Consider the following 27,906-nt stretch of genomic DNA (forward strand, 5'->3'; position numbering starts at 1 on the left):
TGCAAGGCCCTCAAGGGCATGGGACCCCCCCCCCAAAAAAAAATCCTAAGAGTCAGAGCAAAGTATCCTGCTGGGAGACTCTCTGGTGCCTAACAAGGTACTCCTACCCTATAGAGCTGTCCGTAGCCCAGTCAGGAGACAGGGACAGTAGAACCCCTAGTGGCATGGGGAATCAAAAGGTTGAGAATGAATGGCTGCAGCTGAATCCAGGCAACTCCGTAAATGACCCCACAGTGCCTCAATGTCCCACTGTGGCCCAGGAGAGATGCTTGGACTGGTGGGGTCCCCTGCAGGTCTTCAGTGATGATGCCACTGTGATGTCATTGCTTTTCTTGTCGATGGGCATCTGAGTGAGTGGGAGAAGGGTGGACAATGATGGGGGTCCAGAGGCCCCTACTCTTTGCGTTAGTACTTATTCTTAGCAGAAAGGGAGAGGGAATTCTTACCTGAAAGATAAAAAATTCTACCACTGGCACAATGGGATCTCTGAAATGAGGTCTCCAGATAAACAGAGACTCACTTTCTGCCCCATTTGTGGTCAGAAACTCAAGCCTGTCACAAGAAGAGCCCTGGAGCCTTTTCAAGAGACCTTCTTTGGACAACTTGCTAACCAACTCACCTTTCCACACCCTCTGTAAAATGCACTGACCTGCCAGGTGGAGTCCGGTGACCAGTGGGTGACTGTCCAGGTCTCCCCTGAGCACTTTTGTCCCCATCCTGACCAAGGACCCTTGTGTTTGCTATATGCTCCATTGACACTTATATTGGTTCTTTTCATTCATTACTTAAATAACTGTCATGAAAGGAAACGAAATGCAAATATGCAAAAAATAGCTGTGGTTTCTATGGCAATTAAATTGAGAGCTTTCTTAAGGGCACATTGTTGAAGACAAAAAGAAAAAAAAAAGCAAAACCTGCTGTCACGTTAGGTGTGTGTTGGGCTATTGTAAAAGTTTTGGGAGACGTGAGATGTTTAGAAAGTCATTCAATCAGAACACTTCAAGATCTCTTTAAGTTTTACTCCAACGGAATGAAACTGATGATGTTAAGTGTTATGTCCCACGAGGGTAGCTAGTATAAGGGAAGGAAAACAGGACTCCAGTATTGAAAGAAAGAAGTCTTACTTGTACATCAAAATATTGGCAAATGGAGATATATTTATGTTGTAAGCTAAAAAAGAGTATAATGCACACATGCATGTGTAAATATATACAATATTCCCCCTCCCCATATATATTCTTCCTTTCTTTCCTTCCTGTGTTGGGAATGGAACCCAGGACCTTGCCCAAGCTAGGCAAGAGTTTTACTACTGAGCCACATTCCCATCTTCAAAATTAAAAAAATAAAAATTAAAAAAATCTCCTGATCTTCAGAGCCTCGGATGAAAAGTCTTCTATAAATAACGAATTTCACAAATGTTCAGCCTGCCTCGGTGGCGTCTTGTTTTTCATCCATGAGTGCCAGGACTTTGGGATTCCGTAGATACCTCTGAGGGGCAGCAGTAAGGAGACCTCTTCCGCGTCCCTTCTCCGAGCCTGCTCTGCTAGTGAGCCACCGCCAGCTGTAATCCCACGGCAGCAAAAATGACCAGGGCCCTGGGCTGGGCAGTCTCTTGGCGCTACGGTCAGCCCAGCAGGCGGCGCTGTCCGGCCGCAGTGGCCGCGCCTGTCCTCGCTCTGATTGGCTGGGGCCGTGGCCCGCGCCCACCGCTACCCTCCGGGTCCGCCAAGTGCAGCGGTTCGCCAGCTCCCGCCCCAGTCTGCGGGCCTCCGAAGCGGCGGCTGGGCCGGAGCGGCGCGGCGGAGGGGACAAGATCAGGGCAGGACGGAATTGGATAGCCGGGAGAGCCCCGCACACCCAGCAAGATGCTGTCCTGGCGGCTGCAGACGGGGTCCGAGAAGGCTGAACTTCAGGAGCTCAATGCCCGGCTCTACGAATACGTATGTCGGGTGCGGGAGTTGGAGCGCGAAAACCTACTCCTGGAGGAGGAACTGCGCAACCGGCGCGGACAGGAGGACCTGTGGGCCGAGGGGCAGGCCCGCTTTGCCGAGGAGGCGCGCAGCTTGCGGCAGCAGTTGGACGAGCTCAGTTGGGCCACGGCACTGGCAGAGGGTGAGCGCGACGCTCTGCGACGCGAGTTGCGGGAGCTGCAGCTGCTGGCCACCGAATCGAACGCCGCCCGCGGCCGCCTGGACGCCGAGCTGGGCGCTCAGAAGCGCGAGCTGCAGGAGGCGCTTGGCGCGCGAGCCGCCCTCGAAGCTCTGTTGGGCCGACTTCAAGCTGAGCGCCGCGGCCTCGACGCGGCCCACGAGCGCGACGTGCGGGAGCTTCGTTCTCGCGCCTCCAGCCTGACCATGCACTACCGAGCCCGCGCCGCCGGCCCCGCCGTGCCCCCGCCGCGTCTGCGGGAGGTGCACGACAGCTACGCTCTGCTGGTGGCCGAGTCGTGGCGGGAGACAGTGCAGCTGTACGAGGACGAGGTGCGCGAGCTGGAAGAAGCGCTGCGGCGCGGCCAAGAGAGCCGGCGCGAAGCCGAAAAGGAGGCGCAACTCTGCGCAAAAGAAGCAGAGGCGCTGCACCACGAGGCGCTCGAGCTAGAGCAACTGCGCGCGCGGCTGGAGGATGAGCTGCTACGGATGCGCGAGGAGTACGGGCTGCAAGCGGAGGAGCGTCAGGTCCGTGCCCGGAATGCCCCCCTCTTCCTGTCTCCCCAGCTGGTCACCATGCTTACGGTGTGGGTGGGAGAGCCGGGTTCCAGGAACCGCAGCCAGTTCACTCAGGGTCGGAGCGCGGCATCAAGAGAGGATAGGGCCTGCTCAAAGGGTACCCAACACTTTGCTGCAGGAGCCTTCAGGGTCCAGCACCTTGCCAGCCTTGAAAGAAGAGTGTGGTCCATTGGTCCTTCAACTCTGCAATGGTCTAGTTCGGGGTAACAGGTCCCGTGGCTAGCTCAGTCACCATCATCTTGTTAGGTTGGCAACCTGAGGATATTTTTGTTGTGGTTGTTGTTTTGTTTTTTGCGATAGTGGGGATAGAACTGAGGGTCTGGCACATGGTAGTCAAGCGCTCTACCTCTAAGCTACAATCCCAGCCCTATTTTTTAATCTCGAGTCAGGGTTTTGCTAAATTGCTCGGGGCTGACCATGAACTTGTAATCTTGCCTCAGCCTCCCAAGTAGTAGGGATCACAGGCATTCACCATGGGGCACAACTTTTAATTTTGTCATGACTGGGCACATCCCAACAAACGACCTTCTTGGCTTTAGGTTTTCCCAGTCGCCTGTGCTCTGTATACCTAGTAAACTTGGACCCAAAAGTCAACCAAGAAATTTCTCTTGACTTCCAGAATTGACAGCACATTCCTACTTGGATATGTCAGTGTGTTGGGAAGTTTCAAGGCAATGGCAAGTCCTTGCGTGGAGGCCTCCCAATCTTAAGCTGGTTTCCAAAACGGTTTTTACTTTGCCAGAATGATTTCTCAGATAGTTGTGGCTGCCTTATTTGTTCTTGAGAGGAGCAGCAACTATTTTGCAGGAAAGGTCCAGAGTCATTTTGCTCACAGTATGAGCTGATGTCAGATCTCTGGGTTGTATAAAAGTTGTGGGAAAGCAGGTCCCTGTGGTGGATGTTATTACAAGTGCAGACTTCTATAAACAGTTACTATTTCAGAGAAGCAAAGCCCTCACCTTCTGAACCCAGCAGGGTCACCTGTAGTTGATTTATTGTCTGTACACCCAGTCCAGTCTTAATGTTTGGCTCTGGCCCTACCTAGCCTCAGCCAGGGTTAGAAATGTTCCTAAATCTGTAGTTCTAAGGACAATAGTTTGAAATAACATCAGCACAATTTCAGAAAGATTTTAAGGGAACAGTTTGCAGCTTAACAATTTATGATATGGTGATTTTGTGCTTTTTTTAAAAAAAATTATTAGTAAAGGGCACTTGTGGGTATTGATATGGAATGATTGATGTGGCAGGTATTTATAGATAGTCACCAAATATCTTATTATCTTTGGTTCCCTACACTGTGCTAAAGTTTCAGTATCCAAAGAGCTAAAGACTAGATGGGCAGTCATAAAAAGTAATATGGGACTAAATTGTATGAAATTTTGTCTTTTGGGTTATGGGCTTTGTTTGTCTTCATTTCATAGATCAATTTTGGCTCATTCCAGACCTTTAAGCTCTGGTTTCAGTGTTCTTTTTAGCAACAGAACCCTTCACCTCTAATGAAATCTTCAGAGGAACATCAAATCTCAGGTGAAAACAGAGTTCACCTGGCTGGAAGAGAGATGGGGACTTGGAAGTGTAGTTAGAATCACTGTCCGTTTCTTTCTCCATACAAGGACTCTGACCACCTAGGGAAGTGTTTCCCTGAGGTCACACCTGACTCAGAATAGGACCCCATCCTTAACTCTCTCTCCAGTGATATTGTTGGAATTTGCTTCTTTCCCCTAAAAGTAACAAGGAAAGAACATTTTGATAAGGACCTGGTTTCTTGGTGTTTTTTTTTTTTTTTTTTTGTCCCAGTTTATGGAATGTTACTAGTTATTACTTTATCCTTATCCTGAATCTTTCCCCAGTCGGCAACAATATTTCAAATTGTACTCCAAAAGATTAAACACCATAAAAATGCTCAGAATTATGTTAAAGGTATTTATGATTTAATCCCAAGCCTCTACTTTATTCAGATTCCATACAAGCTCAGTCTGTGGAGGCTAAAAGCTGCTCTAACTGATTTCCTGTTCTCAGTGTTTTATTACTAACAGTTAACTTCTATCAAAGTGCTTCTTGTAGCACAGGTATCAACCACTTCATGCATATTCACTCTTGATCTTTACTCCAAATCCTAGCCCTATTTCATAGATGATGAAACGGGCATATAGATCACCTAGTCTGTAGGTAGCTAAAACAGGGTACTCCTCCGGTTTGATGCTGAACAACCAATCACTGGGTCACATTTCCTCTCTTTCATCTAAGAGAAACCTCTTAAAGGGGTCAAATACCCATCTGTGATTGTAAGATATGAGTATAGAGTTTAGGGTGCTGTCTGGGATAGAGCTATAAATACTTAAGTAGCATCCAATTTATGCTTATTATTATTAATACATTTAGTTTTTGTATTTTGAGTGAGGTAATCACGGCATTTAAGTCCCTTTAAACTCTAATGTTCAGAATCGTGAGTGACTCGGACATATGCAAGCTCTTCCTATCCTGTCTGTGTGATGTGCTCAACAAGGGGCAGCTTAGAAGATTTGGTAGAGTGAGTTAATTCTCTTGACATGAACAGCAGAGCACTTTCCCTTGGTGTGGAACTTGATTTTACCATCAGTTGTGTGGAACTTGATTTTACCCTCAGTTGTGATGGTCTCCTAAAGCTCTCTCCATTGCAGCTGGAAAAACTGACATCTCTCCCAGGTTTTTTGCAACATTAGGTGAAATGGCTTTGCTTGGGCTGGAATTAGCATCCTGTGTTTGGTTTCTAGCCCTCCAGGCTGATCCTTAGCAAAACAGAGTCCTAGAACTTCTAGCAAAACAGAGTCCATGTCTGAAGCTTTGTTCCATCACCAAGATTAGTTGTGATTTTTGTGGAGACTATTGGGAGTCAATAATTCTTACTTGTTCATCTTCCTGCTTCCAAAAATCCAAGAATTTTTCTTTGACAATTTAGGAAGAGTTGACTCACATGGAAATGTGGTTGGAATGATACTAATTTCAGCTTAAGCTCTCTTTGATTTTCCTCATTTGGTGGGACGTAGCAGTCTTCTGTGTGTTTGGGGAAGAGAGAGAGAATCTTTGTGCACACCCCTTTGGTGTAGCTGAGCCATCTTTATCTGCTCAGGAGGTTTGTGGGTAGAGAACTGAGTTCATCTGATTTTTTTTCTAAGTAATCTAGCAACACTTGAACTTTGTTGTAAGGAATAAATTACTACAAATTCTCAAGTTTACTATATTAGAAAAGATACATGGTGTGAGCACACATACACTCATTCACATGTATTTATAGCACATTTTATATTATAACCTTGTACCTGAATTTATATTCCCTGTAGAACAGGGTAACATAGATGTTAATACTGGGACTTACTATAGAATGTGTGAATGTCATGGCTAAATTTGGCAACTCTGTCACTAATCAAGGCTATCATGTGGTTTGCTTTGGTAAACTGCTTTATCTGCTTATAATGCTAGCTTTGAGTTCCGTTAAGAATATTCATCCTGAGTCATTAGTCAGTGGTTCTTAAATTTATTCCTTTGCTTTAAAAGTTAAGTGTGTTTTGCTTTTAGTTTCTAGCACCTGTTATATAACAAGAGAACCTAACACAGTCATCAGCTTAGAAATGAAACTGTTGTAGAAAGCAAAACTATTTACATGCTGATCTTGTATTTTAGAATGATAAATCCAGTGTGAGATCTTAGTTCAGATCATTCTTTGGTTTCATAGACACTACGCATTTCTTCTGGACTTTCAGTAACTTGCCAGGTCTTTAGGATGGTGGCTAGATTCTAGCAGCAATGAAAATACATTTCTCTCCCGAATAGTCTTATGTTTTCAAATTCTAAAGATAAGTGCTTATAAGTGTGTGGTTTAGTTTAGTTAACTGTGTTTGAAAATACTGCTACTTTCCATTCTGTACCAGAAGTTATAAGTATATGGACTTATTTCAGGGTTTAAATGTTTGCTTGGTTAATTATTCCCTAGAGTGACTAATTAACAACTATGATGAAAACACAAAGTGTAGAATGTACAAATGAGGCCATTGTGTGCGCTAACAAAAAGATATTGTGGACCTAAAATGGTACATTTTGAGGAGGGTAATATCATTTTGATCATTTTATCTTAAGTTAAATTCACCATGTTCCCACTTGTAACAAGTGTTACAAGTGTGGTATGTGACTGGCATTTGAGGGGCATGTGTCTGGAAGCTGAATGCAAAGGGTAGTGGTGTCTCCCGTCTAAGGAGGGACAGGCCAGGTGAAGGTAATTAGCCAGGCATGAAGGCACCATGAGAGTGCTTATTAACTAGCTGTGCAAGAACAATCCAGAAAAATCATTTGTTTCCAGAATATATTTCTTCCCTGATAATTTTAAAGTAGTTTCTCTAGGTGAAAAAAAAAGAACTCTGCATCAGTTTACCTGATAATTATTGGAGAAAACATAAGTTTTAGGGAAATTTTAGTTCACATCTGAGTGTCTCCAGTTTTAAGTATTGTAAACCCCCTTATTTCTGATTGTGGCCTATTTTCAATTGCATATCAATTGACCTGTTGGACATATTGACTTTCCTAAGTAGACTGATGCCTGAAATTATAGAGATGATTTAAATAAACACCTTAGCATTCATTATTTTCAGAGCATCTGAGCAGAGAAGCCAGTGCTCTATCAAAATCCTCCATATGCATTAAAAAAAAAATCTTCCAGGGGCTGGGGTTGAGGCTCACCAGTAGAGCGCTTGCCTAGCATATGCGAGACCCTAGGTTCGATCCTCAGCACCACATAAAAATAAATAAATAAAATAAAGGTATTTTTTAAAAAAAATTTTTAAATCTTCCATATAGAAGAGAGACAATATTTGAAACCATCCTTGCAATTGATCACCTGTTTAATAAGACTGAAGGTTTTTCACCTCCTTTTATGCCCTGAGCTGTTGCCACCTTCAGTTCGACCTAGTTCTTGGATCTAAAAGCCCTTCTGTTCTCTTCACAGAGGGTGATCGATTGCCTGGAGGATGAGAAGGCGGCCCTCACCTTGGCTATGACTGACCGACTGCGGGACTATCAGGAACTTTTGCAGGTGAAAACTGGCCTCAGTCTGGAAGTGGCCACCTACAGGTAAGGGTGCTGTGCAGGTTTGTCTTGAAGCCAGTGTTATAAACTCACTGAAGCATCTCTGTGGCTTTGTGATAAGCAGAGAGCATCCTTTTCCGTGGCCAGGTGAAGAGTCAAGTCCTCTATGGCTGAAAGGATGAAGAGGAAGAGCAAGGTCTTGCTCAGATCACTGGCCAGGGGTCCCTCAGAGTTGGCAATAGCTGAGTCTCACACCTTTGCCTAGTGTTTCTGCATCTTCTAAGAGCTTTGTACTTGTCAACTCACTAGATCCTAGAAGTTAGATACCTTGTTAATGGAGGAACTCAGAGAAGTTATAGAGCTAGAATATAGAGTGCCAGGATTTGGACCCAGGACATCTGAATCCATCTGCCTGTTGTGCTGTTGCTTCAAATTTCAGGGCACTGATGCACACATCCTCACCCCCAGCATCAGTCTGGCCTTGAAAAACTGCATCTGCACTATGAGATTAGCATGGAACTCTCGGGCAGCTGGCTTCATCAAGGTGTTGACTTGAATTCAGTATAAAAACAATCCAGATGGAAAGGTCACAGAGCACTCAAAGAGGCAGGGTATAAGTGGGGCACAGAAGGCAATGGGTCCTCTGCAGAACCTACTTTGTGTGACCTCTCCCCAGGTGGTCATCAACCTTTGGTTGAGATGGTGCCCCTTACTTCCTAGCAGCTTCATGCTCAGAAGGGCCCCAGAGATCAGCAATGTATTACGTAAGGACAGAGACCTGGGTTCCCACTGGTAACAATGGTAACAGCCAACATGATGCAGTTGGTACTGCCTGTCAGACATGGTGCTCAGTACTTAGCAGCTCTGCTCCTTGTCACTCTCTGAGGTGAATGCCAGGCAAACCTTTTATAGGTGAGTGAGAAAGGCCTGGAGTTCAGGGCTGCAGGCTAGTGGGCAGGGCTGGAGCCAACCGAGTCTGATCCCAGGTCTGTGCCTTCCTCACCAAATCATGGAAAGTGGGCACAGTGCCCACTTCATTTGCAAGATTGTAGGTGTGAAGAGTTTGGAAAACCACCCTGGCAGACGAAAGGAAAGCATGATCATCAGTGTCGTGTTGCGATGATATCATGCTTAACACTTTTGAGAAAGTTGACCTTCCTCCCACCCAGGCCTTATTTAAGGAGTGGATGGACACAGCCTCACAGGGAAGAGGGGCTGATGGTGGTGTTGCTGGAGCTGGAATTGCTCCCATTTGTGACTTTCCAGCAGTGGCCATTGCCCCTGCCCTTGCCCCTGCCTAGTTGGCAGTCATCCCCTGTGGACTATCTCATTGCAAATCTCATGTGAAAGGGAAGGGACTTGGGCTCTTTAAAGCCTAAGGCACATTTTTCTGTATTTCTGACCAAGGCCAGCTCTCAAAGATCTTCAACCCTTCCTGGCCCAACCCTTCCTGCAACCTTCACAGTGAAGGAGAAGCATTAAAGAGATCATAAATAACAAAATTGCATGTCTATGGTTTCCAAATATAGATTTATAATTTATAAATGAATGTATAATTTGATAAAGTAAACATAAGTAATAAAATGAAGACAGTGAATGTCATAGTCCAACACTGGAGATTTTCATCAATCCCTGTTGGCCTGTTTGTAGCCAGAAAGATCAGGCATCCAGCTTGGCAGGTGGCTAGGAGAATGAGACCTTTCAGTGCCAGAAGACAGGAAGGTCACTGCCTTTGTCTCCTGCCTGATAAGTGGTGATTAGGAGTAAACATGAGGCTGGGCTTGGGACCTTGGATACCAAGAGAAGAGGAGACATGGTCCCGCCGAACTCCCTTTCAGGCAGGGTCTGTGGTTGCTCCCTTTTCCCTGTCACCAGCATTGCTGTGTGGGGCTGGAGGTGCTCATCTTCCTGATATGCAATCACAAGTTTTTTCCTGCAGTATGAATGTTGATTGCACCAGCATCTGAGTAGTTACAGGAGAGATGCTCAGATGCAAGATGGGTTCTCAGCTGAGCTGCACCTGGGAATCTCTGAAGACCCTGAGAGGGCATTGACCCAGCCCAGAGATTCTGATTGGATTGGTGTAGGGTAGGACCAGGTGTGGTGATTTTAAAACCCCTCTAAGTGATTGTTGGGCACTTCCAGCATAGAGAACCACTGGTCCAGAGCTTCCATGCTTAGAGGATAATCTGCACCCAGCCACAACTGCAGCATGATTGTAAGCTTGTTGGAAATGCAGAATCTCAGGCCCACCTCCAGCCTACTGGATCCTGGAGGGCCTTATAAAAAGATGCCAGGTGATTTGTGTATACTCTGCAACCCCGGAGTGGGGGCATTGGTAAATGCTAAGCCTGTCCCACAGCAGGCTGGAGTAGGAGACCAAAGATGGATTGCTGTTGGAGAGGGGAAACTATGGGGTGTAGTACAGGCTCACACTGGGCATCAGTATGTCTGCAGCATGTGTGGCCATCCACTCAGGGTCACATTGGATCTGTCTAGGGTCACAGAATCCTGTGGAGCCTCCTGAGAGTGGCCTGAATTAGATGAAATTTGAAGCTCTGAACATCCTAGATAAGCAACACTCATTCCTTGAATCCTTATTTTGCAGATTCATGTCAAAATGAATATTCTAATTCTTTCCAATGTATTGTTGTAAAGATTTTCAAACATAAGAAAAGCTGAATAAGCACTCCTGTACCTGCCATCTGATTGTCCAATTAACTAAATTTGCTTTATCTCATGACTGTCTCCCTGTCTATCCCTGTATCATTATCCATTCTAAAGTAGGCTGCCTGGACCTCTGATTGTTACTGTGTGACAGGTAATGATAGCTGCCTTTTGTTGAGTATTTGCCATATCTTAAGTGCTTTGTTGATAGTATCTCCAATTTTTATAACTTTTCTGCCAAGGCATATTTTGCATGTGATGAAACCCAAGCTCCAAGAGGCTATTACTTAAAAGATCACACAGCTAGTAAGTAGAGAGCCCGAGATTCTAACCTCAGATCTTAAGCCTCTTCATGCCCTGCTGACTGTCCTGTTAGACAGAAAGGTGTTGGATGTAGTGGGATGCTATAGATAGAAGATGGTGAAGACTCTGCCCCTGTCTTCAACTGTAGCATAGTGCAGTTCCAGTGCAGTGGGAGCCCATGCGGCATGCAAGGATGGCTTCCCGGAGGAGACAATGCTGGGTTCCTGTGGGAAGGGAAGCCCATATGCAAGGGCTTTCCAGGCAGAAGGAACACTGTGTTAGTTTTGCATTGCTGTGACCAAAAGATTTGACAAGAACAATCCACCAAAATATCATGGTAGAAGGGTATGGCAGAGGGAAGCTACTCTACTCATGGTGCATGGTGGCCAGATTACAAGAAAGTGATGAGGTAGGGGTCACAGGGAAAATGGACCCTTTCAGGGCCTGCCCCTACTGGTCCACCTCCTTTAGCTATGCCCCACCTGCCTACAGTTCCCACATCAGTCCATTCAAATTAGGATGGACTGATTAGGTTACAGCTCTCCCAATCCAATCATTTTACCTCTGGACAATTCTTCATTGACACAGCTTTTGGGGGATACCTCATACCAATCATAACAAGCATCTCCTGGGTGGGGACCTAAGGACTGAGCTAGCCTGGCCTATGTGGCAGTGCCAGGCATTTTGGGATCCCTGGCCAACTTGGTTTTGGGGACCTGTCATGGAGGATTGTGAGTAATGGATAGACAGGAGCCACTCCTGTGAGGCTGTGTCTTATGAGGTGGGATGTGGGGCCCTCAGGCTGCTTCAGAGATACAGGACATGTAGGATTCAGTGCTGGACTCGGGACTGAAAAGGTATGACCCTTGTGGCCTTGGTGTTAAGAATCCTAAGCTGTAGATAAGAGGGCATGGACCTGTGTAGCCTTGTACATGATAGGAAACAAGTCTAGGTTTCTGGAGATCACAGGGGGTTGTGAGACTTGGGGAAGTCTTCTGGGAGAAGGAGAGATTGGCCAGGGTCTTGAAGGATGTGGGGGAATTTGTACAGATATGGGGGGGCGAGGAGGTGACAAGTAAGGGGAAATGTGGTAGGACACTGTTTAGGTAATGTGTCAGGCAGGATATGAAAACGACAGAATGCACATTCTCAAGGAAGTACTAGAGATGGTTCACGACCAAATGAAAGAGGTTAATAAATATGGTTCAGTGACAAAGAAATTTTCAAAGAACATGGAATTTGGGTTTGTCCTTGAAGTCAGTCGGGGAAGCAGGGACTTAGGAATTGGACTAGCAGAAAGGGATCAGGAGGGAGCTCTAGGTAGGCAAGAATAAATCAGAAAATGAGTGGAGGAAGGAAACCCAAGGTAAGTGAGCAGAGATCCGGGAAGGTGGTTGTGCAGGGGCCTCAGATATCAGGCTGCTGAGTTGGGGCTTTCTGCAGCAGGCAGGATCAGTCCCTGGATCAGTAGCATGGGGTGGGCAGACAGCCACGGGCAGGTGGGGAGCCAAAAGCCTAGGTGTGGAGGTGGAGAGGTCTGTGGGCAGGAGGCAGGGAAGACTCAGTCTCCTTCACTGGAGTTCTGGTAGTGAGGGCCTGATATAAGTGACTATGGAAGCCACAGTAGTACCTGGCTGGCGCGGGAGTCAGCAAGGAGCCCGAGGGACTGTGGGTTTTCTGGGCAGGAGCGTGTGAGAAGTGTGCCACCCAAGGGTGCTATTTCAAACTAGACCACCCACCACAGAGCCCTCTCCATAAATAGGTGCTTACAAAGAATTTGTGGTTGATAATCTGAAGATGACAAAAATGAGAGCAATACCCAGAACCCACAGTGTCCCAACCCATCTCTCTGTGGCATGAAGATCTGGTCCAGCTGCTCTCGGCTGAGAACGGGTGGAAGCACAGTTAGAAAATAGGTAGCTCCCCTGCACAGCAACGGCGACGGCAAACTTATCGTCAGCAAGAACCCATTAGAAAATACAGTGGGAAAAAAAAGATAATCAAAAGTGAAAGAACAAAGGCAAGAAAAAACTCAGGAAAAAACTAAAAGCAGAAACTGCAAATCTGAGGAATGGGGAAACTGTACAATGGATAACAGGAAGAAGGCTCATCCTGGATTTTTGGTCTGGGTGACAGATGATGCAGTCTTGGTCAGATAAATGCTTACACCCTATATACACGTATGATCACACTACTGGTGTGACTCAGTGCCATGTACAGCCAGAGGAATGAGAAGTTGTGCTCCATTTGTGTACAATGTGTCAAAATGCATTCTACTGTCACGTATAACTAATTGGAACAAATTTTAAAAAATAAAAAAATTCTTATGTTTTAACGTTTATTTTTTAGGGGGAAAGGAGTAAATCATATGATGGTTGCTCTATATTTCACCTCAAAACAAAGAAAGAAAGAAAAGCAAAGCCAGAATGATTTCCCAAAAGAAAAAGGCTGAAAAAAGTTTTGCCTAGCCAGCTATGAAACTGTAATGCGGAAATGTACTGCCTAGGGTCTTTAAGGCAAAAGTCCTTTTAAAAGTTTAATTTAGAAATAATAACATCAAAAAATGTTCTTGTGTGTCTGCACAGGGGGGTTGTGAAGCTTCCAGTGGGCAGTGAGGGTGTGATTTAACTGAGGGACAAGGCATTTTAGTCTCTAGACCAGACTTTACTACACATGAAGCAGCATAGATAACTCCTAATGCTTGTAATCTCATCATTCTCCTGATATTTCTGGTTGCTCCATTTTTTTAGGTCACTTGTACCTTTTCAAATGTGTGCAAAGGAAAATATTTCTTAAGGGGTTCTCAAGGTCTGAGAGAAGTACATTTCGTTTTCTAAAAGTTAAATCCTACTTTTTTGGGTGAGCATAGTGGCATGTACTTGTAATCCCAGCTGGTGGGGAGGCTGAGGCACAAGGATGGTAAGTTCGAGGCCAGTCTGACAATTTAGTGAAACCCTGTCTCAAAATAAATTTAAACAGCGTTGGGGACATGGCTCAGTGCTGGAGTGCTTGCCTAGCTAGTGGGAGGCTCCGGGGTCAATACCCAGTATTGCAGGGACTTACTTGCTCTCTAGGTGACATATTTGGAATGAAGAAAAATCTTATAGTTTTAACAATATATAAATGAGAGAATAAACCAATATGTTTGGTTGCTATCCAAATAAACAAATTAACACCCAGTCAACCATAAATTTAAATGATCAAAAGTCTCTTGCCTTCTTAACTCACTTTAGTTAACTGAAAATTGTTTTACATCTGAGGTTGAAGAGGAGGTAATGGTGGTGATGATGTGATAATTAACATTCACTGAGCACTTACTTTGTGACAGCTATTGTTTTAAGAATTTCTACTTGTTTACTTGGTTACCACCACAAACCTGAGTTCTCCCCATTTCAGAAATGGGGAAACTGAGTCAGAGCAAGTATGAGTGGTAAAACTAGGACCTGGTGGGTCCAGGATTTGAGTGCAGGTTTTCTGCCTCCAGAGCTTGGTCCCTTATGCACTTGTTGTGCTGCTTTTTCCTGTTCTATGAGTAACCTTTATGTCTCTGTTAGACTCCCTGCCCCCCAGTCCCCCCCCCACACCCAGGTCTCTAGTATGTATTTTAGGATGGGATTTAATACTGATCACAGAGAGAATGGTGGGAAATGGCCAGCACCACCACCTCCTTGTTATCCTTCAATAAGCCCGTGTCCTTCTGACCCCTTTAAACTGAGTCTCTCCTCCCTTCTACGCTGCAGTCTTCCTAGTCAAGTGACCTCCTATGGGCCAGGGTCTCCGGTGATCCAGGCAGCCCTTCTCCATGAGTGCACCTTCCATTATGTGCAATGAGGAGGCTGAGGCAGGCAGCTCAGAGGCTCCTTCTCCCACATCTGAGCGTTCCCAGCCCCCACTTCCTTCTTCCATAGCTCCACTCCTGTGTTTAGCTAGGTAATGCCATGTGAGCCATCCACAGACCCCAGGGCCAGGGCAGGCTCCGTACACAGAGTGCTTCTAGAAACATCCTCTGCCTGTCCCTGTCCCCTCCCTCTTGTCCTCATTTATGGGAGGTGTACGGTGGGGTGGCCTTGTGCCTACAGTGCTGAACAATAGCAGATATGCCTTGAAATTCCATTAGGATCATCTATTCCATGCAGACAGCCCTGCCTTGGGGCCAGTTAGGATGCTGGGTGGCCCATTAGGACCTGGAGCCTGGCCAGAGGCCACATTACAGCACTATGGGTTTGTGCTGGACTTCTTAATGAGGCCAGAATCTGGGGTTTCCCGAATGTTTGCTTGTTTTCCTGCTCGAGTGGCTGCCAACCGGTGGGGCTCTGTGAAAGGCTCACTAATAGCCTGTGATTCAGGGGTTGGCGCCCCTCACAGTCTCCAGGGCCTGGAGGCAGTTCTCCTCCACCACTCTCAAAATAACCAGGTTTGATGGGCGCCTCTGAGAATGCTCTGTGCTTTCCTTAAAGAAACAGTGGTTTCTGAAACTGTTCCTTGAAGAGTGTTAGAGGAAACCTCCTCCGAGGTTTTGTTTCTGCCTTTGCCCTGTTAGTCCCAGGAGCTGAGTTTGACAGGGGCAGGATTCCGTGCCTGCCACTGAGGTGCACATGCTGCTGGGGCATGAATTAAATGACCAGTATCCAGCTGTGCTTGTCAGACCTGTGCTGGGCACACAGGGTAGAAGAGGTGACATGTGCCTTGCTTCTGGGATCCAGTCATTGACGGAGGACACAGATGAGGGGCTCTTGAAGGAAAGCACTGAGGGGCTGTTTTGGGTGAAATCACAGGAGACATTGTGTTACTTTCATGAATGTGATCTGGAGGGTCGGTCTGCAGGATTTATATTTTTCTGAAATTTGTATGAAATGCCACTGTCTCTGGCCTCGTGGGAAGGTCTACTTCATGCCAGGGGAAGGGTTGGGCAAGCCGGCTGCCTGGGTTTGTGGCTCACTGTTTTGTTAATCTGTGGTCCCTTGGCCAAGGTGCCATCTCTACACTCTATCCAGCCTTCTGTAGAGCAAGGGTGCCAATCAAGACCCTGCATAGTGGGGCAGCCAGGAGCGCATGAGTGAGTGGGCATGAGAGGTAGAGCTGAGCTGGGTGCTGAGAGTTGGCCAGAGATCAGAAAGGTCCTGGGTGTGGGAGGCGTTGGTGCTGCTTCTCAACCCTGTCCCGGACCACATACCTGTCTTGCATACCTTAGCACTCTGCTCAGGGTCCTGAACTCAGTAAAAGCTTGGTGGTCTGAATTTCCCCACAAAGTAAAACAGAACCACTCTCCTTTGCAGGATGGAGGTAGACATAGCTCCCCCCAGGGAATCTGTCATCTCTCCTCTGGGGCGTGCCATTGATGTCTTCTGCTGGCCTGAACTCCTCACAGGCACCTTTTTTCCTGGTTCATCCTGTTGAGAGGGCCTGGGGCACCCGAGTCTTACTCTGAACCTTGAGCAGGATCTGAACTAGAACTTGGCCATCTCCCTGTGCCCTCCTCTGGTCCCCTTAGCTGTAGGATGCTACCTTCTCTGCTGTTGTAATTCTGGGGTGCAGACCCCTGGTGTCTGGCTTTTATTATGAACATTTCTCTTATTATACAGACCTCAGAATTTTCTTGGTGATGGAAGCTGTTTGTGTTCCTGGAACCTAAACTGCTTGGTCATGAGGGTGTGGGATTAATGGGAGGTGTCCTGTTTCCTGGCTCCCATCCTGAGTGGAAGGGCTGGGGCTCTGGCCTCTGGTGTTCTTGCATCTGCACACATGTGCGCTTCAGTGTCCGCTTCTGTGGCAAGCCCACCCGTGCATACCCCAGCAGACCCCTCTTTGCCTTCTTTGCTTTGTTCCAGCTCCCAGTGAGTTTCTGGCCTTTGTGGGGATCACTATGGTTAACTCAGTAGAAATAAATCTCAGTGTGGTTTGCCTGAGCTGCCAAGTCCCTGCCAAGATCTGGGCTCCCTCCTCTGTTTTCCTGCCTGACTCTCAGTAGTAATATCAGCATTTCCAAGTGGGCTGTGGTTCTGGTTGCCCTTTGCCATATACAGTGTATTTCTGGGAACTGGGGTTAGTGACATCACACGTTGCTCTAGCAACCAAACAACTGTTGCGCCCACAGCTACCAGCAGCCTTGGGGGGCCTCTGGAGCCACCAGTTGATTGGCAGCCCTGTGCTAACCCCCTCCCTACTGGTATGCCGGGTCTGTCGGGCCCATGCCCACCACAGTGCCGGATCTGAAATGGTAGATGTGAGCAACAACTTAAAGAAGACACTGTAATTTTAGAATCTTGCTGCTAAGCATAGCCAAAGAAATCACCTAGATGGGTGCTTTCCATTATTTTACTATAAGATTCAGCAGATAGCAGATAGGGTCCTCAGGTCTTCCTTTTCCTTCCTGCCTGCCTCCCTCTCTCTCTCTCTATCTCTCCCCCCCCCATCTCCAAGGTGTCCCCAGGAACTCCATTTGGAAACCACAGATCCAGTGTAGCTGCCTTACTTATTTATGCATGGTGTCACTGTTCTTCAGGTCAGCCCTCTGCAGTCTGCCCCCAACCTGCAACTCCAGGAAGACCCCGTAGGCGTTAAAGTTGTTCTGGGCTCCAGTAGCCCAGGGTGAAATGCTGGCCTGGGTCCCTCCCTGTTGCCCAAAGAAGCCAGACCTCGTCTTCCTGCTGTACCATCTATGAGACACCACGTTGTGCATGTCATGTTCCTCCTTGCTCTGGGTGGGGAAGGCCTTACAGAAGGACTTTGCTTTCAGTACTTCTGAATCCCTAGCCCACTCAGTTTCTTCAGCTGCCTGGTGTCTGTTAAGCATCTTTCAGGTGGCAGGAGCTGTGCTGGGCACCAGGGATTTGGCTGTGAGCATAGCAGTGTAGCCTGGGGAGGCTGGTGAGTGGGTTGACCGTCCATGGTGCAGCCCCCGCCCAGCCATATCTCCAGACACAAGTCCTAAAACACATAGAACTGTGACAATGTGGTCACTGACCAAATGCTACCCAGTATATTTTATAAAAGGCACATCTCTCTGTTTTTTTTTTTTAAGTGTCTTTACTTTCTTATTTATTTGTTTATTTGTTTATTTAGAGACAGCATTCCACTGTGTTGCCCCGGCTGGCCTCAATCTCCTGGGCTCAAACGATCCTCCTTCCTAGGCTTCCCAAGTAGTTGGAACTATGGGTGTGGGCCACCACACCAGGATGTTTACATTTTTTAATACATTATTTTTAAAAATTATTTTTCCAGGGCCTTGTTGGAAGGAGAAAGTAATCCGGAAATAACAATCTGGACTGAGTACACCGAAAATGTGCCACAAGGTAAATATAAGAGAAGCTAATTATTTAACATGAAAAAAGCTTTCCATCTGAATTGTCCATTCTGTGGGTAGAGAGTGAGGCCCCACTGATCTGGAAGGACAGGGCTTGGCTATGTTTTTTCAGGTAACAGTTCATCTCTCTTTTACATGCCAAATAGATTTCTTAGTTTAATGGAACATTATTTAAATTACAATGTTGATGAGATTGTGTGGGAAAGTGCTTTTTAAACTCATGTGCTCATCAAGCCAATATTTTGAGGTATTCCCGGCCAACATGGTGAGGAGCCAATGTGGCAAGCCAGGCAGAGTGAAGCGTGAGGAGGCTGTGGACATGGACCTGTGCATCATGCCCTTGGAAGAGACAAGCTTTCCCTTTCCAAACCGAAGTGTTAGGGTTGTATCCAGCTTGGGAAGATACTGTTTGAACAACAGCAGGTGGTCAACATTCTGGAACCTGTGACCTGGGCAGAGGCAGGGATGGTTATAGCATTTCTCCCACCATAGGTGGAGATAGCTCAGGAGCTCTGTCTGGGTGCCCTGAGCACTCTTAGTTCAGGCCCAAAGCTGCAGGACAGGGCTATCCTTCCTACAGCTGTAGAACCAACATAGGAGAATTTGATATTCATTTGAAAGACCCTAAGGACCTGTAAGATAACTTTGAAAACATTTTTTAAGTCTTATGTAATTTTAAAGGGATTCTGGCTAAATAATGACATATTAAATTATATATAGTGTGTTTAATATACAGTTATCTCTTGGAGGCTGGGGATGTAGCTCAGTGGTAGAGCACTTGCCTAATGTGCACAATCTCCAGCATAGTAGAGGATAGGAAAGGTAGCAGAATACAACAGTTACTAGTAGGGCATTATTTAAAATTGTTGATGTGTAACCGATGTGATTCTGCAATCTGTATTTGGGGTAAAAATGGGAGTTCATAACCCACTTGAATCTAATGTATGAAATATGATATGTCAAGAGCTTTGTAATGTTTTGAACAACCAATAAAAAAACAAACAAACAACTCTCCCCCCCCCACAAGTAAGTCCTGGCTCAGTCATCCCTTGGTATGTGGAGGAGGTAGATTCTAGAACACACCTCCACCCCTTGTATATCAAAATCTATGAATGCTCAAGTCCCTTATATACAATGTTGGAATATTTGCATTTAACCTATGCATATCTTCCTGTATACTTTACATCAACTCTAGATGACCTGTAATACCTAATATAATGTAAATGCTATGTAAATAGATGTTATACAGTATTGTTTAGGGAATGATGAGAAAAAAACAGTCTGTACATGTTTAGCACTGGTGCATTTTTTAAAAATATGCTTTATCTTCAGTTGGATGAATATGTGGATGCAGAACCTGAGACCATAGCTGTAGGGCCAACTGTCTGCCTTACTCTTGTAGTTTTAGTCATCATTGCTCCTAATAGGCCCTTCCCAGATTTGATAGGTCACTAGGTTCAGAATAACAATTTTGGTTTAATCATTTGACTGGAATGGATTTGGACTTAGACAATGTCTGTAAGTTTGCTTTCTTTTGAGAATAAGCCTTAAAAAAGCAAAGATGTCCATGTAGGTGGCCCTTAGTCGACCTGCCTGGTGTCAGTTAACATCTGACATTTATAAAACAACAATTATTCATTCACCAGATTTCAAGGTTTACCACATTTTTGACTTGTACATATGTAAGTCTGAAAGACTGTGACATACCTAGAGGAAGGGCCCAGGGCTAAGCTGCAAGGAGGCCCAACATTCTATGAATGGGGCTTGATTATAGTTTATAAGTAGTGATCTTAGAGCCCAGGAAGAGGGCTAATGGGTATCTCTGTTAACTTGTTTCTTTCCATCATTGTTTTTTAAGCTTCTTGAAGGATATAGAGATTTCATATTTGTAACTAAATTTACTTTAGCATTTACGATTATGCCAAAGAAAGCAGCTGTGGAATAAAAACTACTAGTTGTGAACTTTTTAATTAGACTTTAGGCTTCCAAGTAGTACTATGTCCTGCAGAGTATGCACCCATCAACTCTTTGTTGAATAAATCTACAGGTGAGTTCCCAGGTAGGGAATTGATCAGCACATATTAGTACACTTATATGACTTTTGTCATATTGCCTAAACTAATGTTGTCCATTTGCTCACAAGATGATAGACCTGAAACGAGTCTGTGATCATCCATATTAATCTTGCTGAACCTTAATTAAATCCAGGTCTTTCCTGGCAGGGTTCATCTTCTGGCATTTTTCAGTTTAATATCAGTATTTTGGCCTAAAAAGAGGAATTTTTGTGGGAATTTTCCTGGCTTGATCTCTCTTCTATATCTTAAGATCTACCTGAAGGAGGTCTTTGGCCTTGGTTGTCTAGAGGGAAATCAAGGGGAGAGAGGTCTCTGCCCCAGCTCAGCTGGATGGGGTGTGGGAAGACACTAGGGGGCACTCTTTGGAGGTTGGTGCTTTGGCCATGTTAAAGCGCTGGCTGCCATGCCTAAGAGCAGGTTATCCTGGTGGCGTTTGGACACCCAAAGGGTGACACTATTTGTGGATGGTCCAGAGCAAAGCTAGAAGCCTTAAGATTCTTCTCAACTCTAGGATGGTTGTCTCCCCCAGATAGAAGGTAGGGTTGACAACTGGTCTGCTTTTTGCATGGGCACTTTATCAGATGAGGAGGTTGTCACGTGTAAAAGGAGAAGAAATCAGGAAGCTTAAAAGAGTTAAAGTCTTCCATACCTATTGGCCCTGCAGGGAAATCAGTAAAAAATAAGAGTATATTAAATGGAGGAGAGCTATACTATTTGGTGTTCAGTAATTATACACTTTATAATTATAGAGTTCTTCTCTGCTGAAATAAGTAAAATAAACTTACCTCAAAAAGTAGAAATTAATGATTCTGAAATATCATAATATTGTGAAATTTCAGCTGCAAAACCCAGCACCTCTGGCCTCTCTTGCATATGTGCCATGCCTTATAATCAGATCTTTGATATTTCTCTTACAGTGAGTAAATATTTTAAAATTAGGAACTGGAGAAAAGCGTTAGGTTGCAGTATTTGTAGTGCTATATTTTATTGTGACCGAATTTTTTAAATGACCCCCCCCAAAAAAAGAAAATTGGGGGACTAAAAATGTTTTATTTACAGGGGCCTTCTTGTGGTAATAGGGTATATTATGTTGAGAGGGATTTGACCTGCAGTAGTGCTTTTAATAAAAAAGATAAATGATGCCTGTCATCTTAATGAACTGTTTGTTCAATTTCTACAGAATTCAGAAACGAATCCTATCGATATACCGACTCAGTATTACAGAGGAAAAATGAAAGAAATCTGTTTCCAAGGCAGAAAGCCCCCTTGGTGGGTTTAAACCACAGCTCCGCTCTGTATTCTCCTGGGTCAGGGCACCTCGGATCTCAGATCGCCAAGTCTGTTGGAAGTGAGGCCAGAAGAGGATATTCTTCCTCTGTCACTACCCGGCAGGAAAACTCTTATGAAAAGATTGTCAACGGTCAAACCAATTTCCGAACTTTCTCTCCAACCCCCAGTCTTCCAAGAACAACTAACACCCAAGTTAAAACATTCCTCAGTAGACCCAAACCCGAAGGTACAAGGGATGCCCCCACTTATTTAGGCAAAGAGTCCATTGTTGCCCGCGAGTCGTACGAAGAACGAAGGGACAATGTGGGAGCAGGTGTTGTGGAGCGCACTCGGCCAAATGAGAGGACCGTCACTTTGGGAAAAAAAATAGAAGTGCAAACCACCAGGGAGCAAGAAAGAAATAGATTAGGAGCCATCAAAATAAAGCCCGAAGAGAAAATGTTTGATTCCAAAGAAAAGGCTTCAGAGGAAAGAAACTTAAGATGGGAAGAACTGACAAAGTTGGATAAAGAAGCCAGAAAGCGAGAAAGCCAGCAAATGAGGGAAAAGGCCAAAGGGAAGGAATCATTGAAGGAGAAAAGTGTGAAAGAAAGAGAGATACCGATTAGTCTAGAAGTGTCCCAGGGCAGCAGACCCCAGGTGTCCCCAAAAGGCTTACAGATGCCGGAGAAGAAGGATGCTGGTGACAATAAAGCAGGAGAGACGGTGACAAAAGAGACAAGGTTCAGGTTGGGCACCAGTGACACTGCTAGTTCCCTGCCAAGCGATTCCATGACCGAAACCATAGCAGAAAACATTGTCACCAATATCCTGAAGCAGTTTACCCAGTCTCCCGACACCGAAGTGTCTGCTAATTCTTTCCCAGACACAAAAGTCACTTATGTGGATAGGAAAGAACTTCCTGATGACCGGAAGACAAAGACGGAAATAGTCGTGGAGTCTAAACTGATGGAAGAAATTGATGTTTCAGACGAAGCTGCTCTGGACCGCCTTTTAGGCAAGGATGTCAAGGAAGTGGGGCTGAAGGGAAAGTCAGCAGAGCGGATGATAGGGGATATCATCAATCTTAGTCTGAAGGGAAGAGAGGGGAGAGCAAAGGTTGTCAACGTGGAGATCGTGGAAGAGCCAGTGAGCTATGCAGGCAGTCGCGGGGCGGAGGAGTTTTCCACCCACTTTGAAGTGGAGGAGGTTGATGATGTGTCTCCCAGCTCCAAGGGGCTTGTCGAGGAAGAGGAAGATGATGGAGACACCAGTGTCATGTTCTCAGTTAATCAGCGTCAAAGGACCAAGCCGCCCCGGGAGAACATAACACACGTGGAAGAAGTGACGGAGGCAGGTGACTCAGAGGACGAACAGAGTTATTTTGTTTCTACCCCAGATGAGTACCCCGGGGGCCATGATGGAGACGAAGGCTCCGTGTATGGGCAGATTCACATTGAAGAAGAATCCACCATCAGGTACTCCTGGCAAGATGAAATTGTGCAGGGGACTTGGAGAAGGAGAAAGAAGGATGGCACAGTGGAGGAGAAGGATGTGGAGACCCTGGAAGTTCCAGCAGCCTCCTTGGGGGGCAGCATGGGTTCTGCTCACTGGAAGGAAGAAGCTAGTGGTGAATTGCATGCGGAACCCACAGTCATCGAAAAAGAAATCAAAATACCACATGAATTCCACACCTCCATTAAGGGTGGCTTCTCCAAGGAGCCTCGACACCAGCTGGTGGAGGTTATTGGGCAGCTGGAAGAAACCCTTCCTGAGCTGCCTGAGCGCATGAAGAAAGAGCTGTCTACCCTGACCAGAGAGGGTCAAGGGGAGCTGGGGAGCGTTTTAGTTGATGTGAAGAAAGTCCAGGCCTCTGACGGTGGGCCTGTGACCTTAGTTGCTGAGGTCAACCTCTCACAAACCGTGGATGCTGATCAACTGGACCTAGAGGAACTGAGCAGAGATGAAGCCGGGGAAATAGAGAAAGCTGTGGAGTCAGTGGTAAGGGAGAGCTTGACCAAGCGACATGGCCAGTCACCTGGGAGCCCAGACAGGGAAGATGGAGCTGAAGTGTCAGCTGGTGGCATTCACTTCAAGCGCTGGGCCACTAGGGAACTGTACAGCCCGTCTGGTGATCTGGATGACACCGGCAAGCCCTCTGCCCCAGGCCCGGTGTCAGCCACTGTGGAAGTCAGCAGCCCCAAGGGCTTCGTGCAGTCTCACGTGCTGGAGGACGTCAGCCAGTCCAGTAGGTACATTAAACTAGGCCCCACAGAAATCTGGAGGACTGAGCAAGTCTCCCACGGAGGACCCACCGCAGAGGTGGCGGAGGTAAGTAGTGACCTCAGTCAGGCAGGCAGCTCGGCCGGAGCCAGCCAGTCTGTGAGGCACTTCACGGTGGGTCCCCATCCAAGTCAAGTGTCCACAGAAGTCATCTTTCAAGGCCCGATCTCTGCCTGGCAGGAGGCAGGGGGCAAAGAAGAGCCTGACCTGGCAGAGCTGTCCACCACAGATCCTGAAAGATCGGAGAGGCACAGCACCTTTGGCTCCAGGCAGTTTCATGCTGAAAAGGAAATTAGTTTTCAGGGTCCCATTTCGGGGGCAGTGGAGGTTGGTGAGAGTTTTGTGACTGAAGAGTCAGTGGGTGCCCAGACTTCTGTAAGGCATCTTCAGTTAGGCCCTAAAGAAGGATTTAAGGAGGAAATTCAGTTTATAGCCCCCCTTTCAGACAAAGTGGAGTGGGGTATCAGAGAGGAGTCTGTATGCACCCAGGAGTCACCAGGGAGCAGCACATCTGTCAGGCACATCGACATCGGGCCTCTGAGGCAGCCAGCCACTGAGCTGACAGTTCCCCAGCCTGTGGAATTTGGTGACTCAGGATGCATCGTCCAAGGAGAGGGCTCACCACACATGGCCCAGGCCACTCGTAGTTATACCTTGGGTAGAAAAGTCCTCATGACTGAAAAGAGCACATTCCAAAGGCTTGTTTCTGAGTCTCCTCAGGAGGGGAGTGCAGGGGACATGTCAGGGGCAGAAGTGACATCAGGTATTAGCAGATCCTTTAAGCACATTCAATTAGGTCCTACAGAGACCAAAACCGCTGAACACATCGTCATCCACGGACCCATGGCCAAAACATTTACTCTTGCTGGTTCCGCAGACTCCCCTGAGCTAGGCGAGTTAACAGGCAGCAGCACAACGCTAAGGCACTTTGCACTGGGGCCCAAAGAAACTTCCTTTACTTTTCAGATGGACGTGAGTAACACAAAGGCGATCCCCCGCTGGACACCAGAGGCAGGGACAGAAGTGGATGCTCACAGTGTATCTGACCGTGGTGTCTGGAGAGATGCTGACAGTAGGAATGACCGGGCAGCTGGCGGGAGCTTTCAGGCCTCTGCTGGGGATGGAGAGAAGGGTGCGGAGCAGGCGGGGTTCGATAAGACAGTGCAGATGCAGAGAATGGTAGACCAAAGGTCAGTGATTTCAGATGAAAAGAAAGTTGCCCTCCTCTACCTAGACAATGAGGAGGAGGAGGAGGATGGACACTGGTTTTGACAAGCAGAAATATTTTGTTTTAAATGGCATCTTGTTTGGAAATATACTAACATACAAAGGCCTTACTTATGTGGGGGGGGGCTTATTATCAAAACTGCCCCTATTTTGCTTACTTTAGAGAACTCTGGGCAATGCCAATTGACTTCAGAGTTTATCTGAATTTCAGATTAGTTCATGCCTTCAGAGGCTTTGGAATTTCAGTTTTGAATTGGGACTTTTGCCAAAAAACACTTTTTTATCTTTTTAATCTTAAAAACTTCCTTTTTCTCTACTTGTGGAGATAGTTTCTGCCAGTTTTGCACCTGGTCACAGACAGAGCTTCCTTCTATTTGATACTGTGACTAATCATCTATGAACAAGATGCCTAAACATTAACCAGATTAAAATAATATAAGAGTCGATTTTGTTTGCATGTGCTAACATGAAATAATAAACTAACATAGTAAGGGAAAAATAAGTACATTTTTACTTTCCAAAGTCTTTGAAATAAGCAAGACTATATCTTTAAAAAAATCAAAATAATTTCATCTTTAGAAAAAAGTCACTTGTTAGCAACTTAAATTCATTTTAAGACTTGAATGAATTGCTTTCTATGTGCAGAACTTTAAAAAACATAGTGTTTTATTTATAGAGAGGACAGCTGTAGTCTACTGCAGTGTTTCAAATCAACATACCTGCTATGTTTGCACCAGTTCCCCTGCACTGGATGCATGATAGGGAAAATGATTGTTGGAAGTTGCTTATAGGACCATTTGTGTTTTGCAGTACTAAGTCATGAGGTAGTGCACAGCCTGAATACTCTTTTTTTTGTTGTGGCCTAAGTTCTGGAGTAGCTGGATCCTGTCAGAGTCTGCATTCTTGAGCATCTCTGTGCCTCAGCCCTTAGCACCAGTGTTCTGGTTCACTGGTGAGGGGTAGAACCCTGCACTCAGTGAGGAGGGTGTTGATGCTCAAACTGCACCTGCACCGGCAAAGTGATCTTGTGCAGGAAAACAGAAGGACAAGGTGGACTGTGCCTCCCAAAGAGGTTGTTCTCAACTGCCCGCTTGTGGGTTGGAGCTCTGTCTGAGCTCGAAGACTGAAGGATGAAAATGCAGCAACCACAAGCCAACCTCGTGGAAGCTTTTTGCACTTTAAACAGAAATCCTGACAGTGGGGGTGTTTTGTCCAGTGAAACACATAACACATTAGATGAAGCAAGGTGTGTGGAGCAGGAACTGGGTGACTCTCCTACAACCCAGCACCCAGGCACCCAGGACAGGCCCTGGAAGTTGACAGAGGCCTCGTGCTCACGGGCCGTGTAATGTGGACCTGCAAACTTATACTACTGAATTTAAGATATTAGGAGGAGTGTGCTCATTTGGATTCATTTTTATTTTGCACATGGGTCTTGTTTTTAAAGTCCCCATCTTTGAAAGATGTAGCATCACATATTAATGGGTTTCTAGCAGCACAGCATTATTTTAGTCCAGAATAGTTGCTCTCACATAATGTGGGCAGCGTTGCTTCCTGTAGCACAGTGTGGTAGATCTGATGGTAGTGAATTCAGGAAGAAGGATCCGTGGTAATGGCACCTGCAGGTGGTTGTGAGTATGGTGGCGGAGGTAAGACATTGGAGGATCTTCCCTCCCTCTCTCACATGGTGGGTGGGTGAGTGGGTGTCTCTCGTCCCTGTAAAGGTGATGGCAGGTAGGTTAGGAAGAGTTAGTTTTCCTTTCCTTTCCTTGTCAATAAGTGGAGGAGAAATATAGAACGCCTTTTAAGATGATCTGTTAAAAAACAAACAAACAAACATTGTGAATCCAGGTAAAGAAAGGAAGTTGATTTGAATAGCAAGTTTATATCTTTGTTACCCATCTGCCAAATTAACTAGTGGTTATCAGACTACCATAGAGGCGACTCCTTTGCAAAGGCTTGTCTTTTCCAACATGGTCAAAGATGTGCTGATTTATTTTCACCGTAATTGGTAATGGTGTTTGTTATTTATTAGAATTTGGTACAGGTGACAGCCTCTTACTTGATGACAAGACAAAGTGACGATGAAGAGTCTATTATGAGTCTAAATGGGATTAGCTGGATGTCACTGTCCTAACTCATTAACTTGTAAATGGGTGCTGATGTAAGCAGGTTATTAATATCACAACCCACCTTTACTTATTTTGGAAAATAAACATCTTAGACCTTAATCTTCCTCTCTTAAGTTGGAATGCATGTCTTCAAGGAAATATTCTGCCAGAAGTGTTTACCAGTATGGAGTCATGAGCTGTCATCGTGCTAAGTCTCTGGATCACGGCTTGCCCTTGACATCATGGCAGGTCACCCCAGAGGTCCATGTTCTTTAAAACCAGCCAGTGTGATCGACCAGAGTGGGAACACAAAGAACCTTTTCCTATTCATTACTATGTGGACAAAATAGTGTTTATTGGATGTTTTTGAACTTCCCACTGGTTGATTTGATAGTTTGTTTAGGATGTGTGTTTAGGATGGAATCATCTAAGAAGCTGACTTTGCTAACCTCCTGTTCATAAAGGGAAATGTCACAGACTGTGTAGAAATAAAAAATCTGAGGAGAAAAAAAAAAACTATGTTGTTCCTAAAGAGAATGAATGTTTTCCATTCGATTTTGGTGTGTTTTTTTTTTTAGACTCTAATGAAAGCAAACATAAGTTTACATGCATGTCTTCATGGTAGCACAGAATTACTGGGGAGAATATATATAAGAAGTTCCAGTTCACCTGAATCAGAACACAATATTGTGGACACAGAATAAGACAGGATGGTAGACAGCATAAGCCACCTGGCTGGTGTTCAAGTACATCCTGGAACTTAGTGGTAAAAATGTCATCACAGCCTGGAAGACAAGTGCCGCAAGATGTGACCATCCTCTCCCTTGTGCCCAGGTCCCAGGGGTTTCCTGGGACACAGGACTCTCTGTGCTAAAACTAGACTGATC

The 27,906-nt window shown here is 45.8% G+C and overlaps 1 protein-coding gene across 2 annotated transcripts; it reads left to right on the forward strand.

The window, feature by feature from the left end:
- The first annotated feature begins 1,747 nt into the window (after positions 1 to 1,747).
- Synm (synemin) lies at positions 1,748 to 27,574 on the forward strand. 2 transcript variants are annotated; one of them, XM_076851407.1, is made up of 5 exons: positions 1,748 to 2,675; positions 7,702 to 7,826; positions 17,973 to 18,043; positions 21,310 to 23,729; positions 24,648 to 27,574. In XM_076851407.1, the coding sequence occupies exons 1-5, from the start codon at positions 1,866 to 1,868 to the stop codon at positions 24,951 to 24,953; spliced, it is 3,732 nt and encodes a 1,243-aa protein (XP_076707522.1). In that variant the 5' UTR covers positions 1,748 to 1,865; the 3' UTR covers positions 24,954 to 27,574. The 2 variants fall into 2 exon arrangements, with proteins under 2 accessions (XP_076707522.1, XP_076707521.1); XM_076851406.1 differs by having other exon boundaries at positions 21,310 to 27,574.
- Positions 27,575 to 27,906: the final 332 nt, after the last annotated feature.

Source organism: Callospermophilus lateralis, chromosome 3 (genome assembly GCF_048772815.1).
Source record: "Callospermophilus lateralis isolate mCalLat2 chromosome 3, mCalLat2.hap1, whole genome shotgun sequence".
NCBI classification, from domain to species: Eukaryota; Metazoa; Chordata; class Mammalia; order Rodentia; family Sciuridae; genus Callospermophilus; species Callospermophilus lateralis.

Coding starts and splice junctions, on each gene's coding strand:
- Synm (XM_076851406.1), top strand. CDS start 1,866: ATGCTGTCCTGGCGGCTGCAGACGGGGTCCGAGAAGGCTGAACTTCAG. Junction 2,676..7,701: donor TGCAAGCGGAGGAGCGTCAG/GTCCGTGCCCGG, acceptor TTCTCTTCACAG/AGGGTGATCGATTGCCTGGA. Junction 7,827..17,972: donor CTGGAAGTGGCCACCTACAG/GTAAGGGTGCTG, acceptor TTATTTTTCCAG/GGCCTTGTTGGAAGGAGAAA.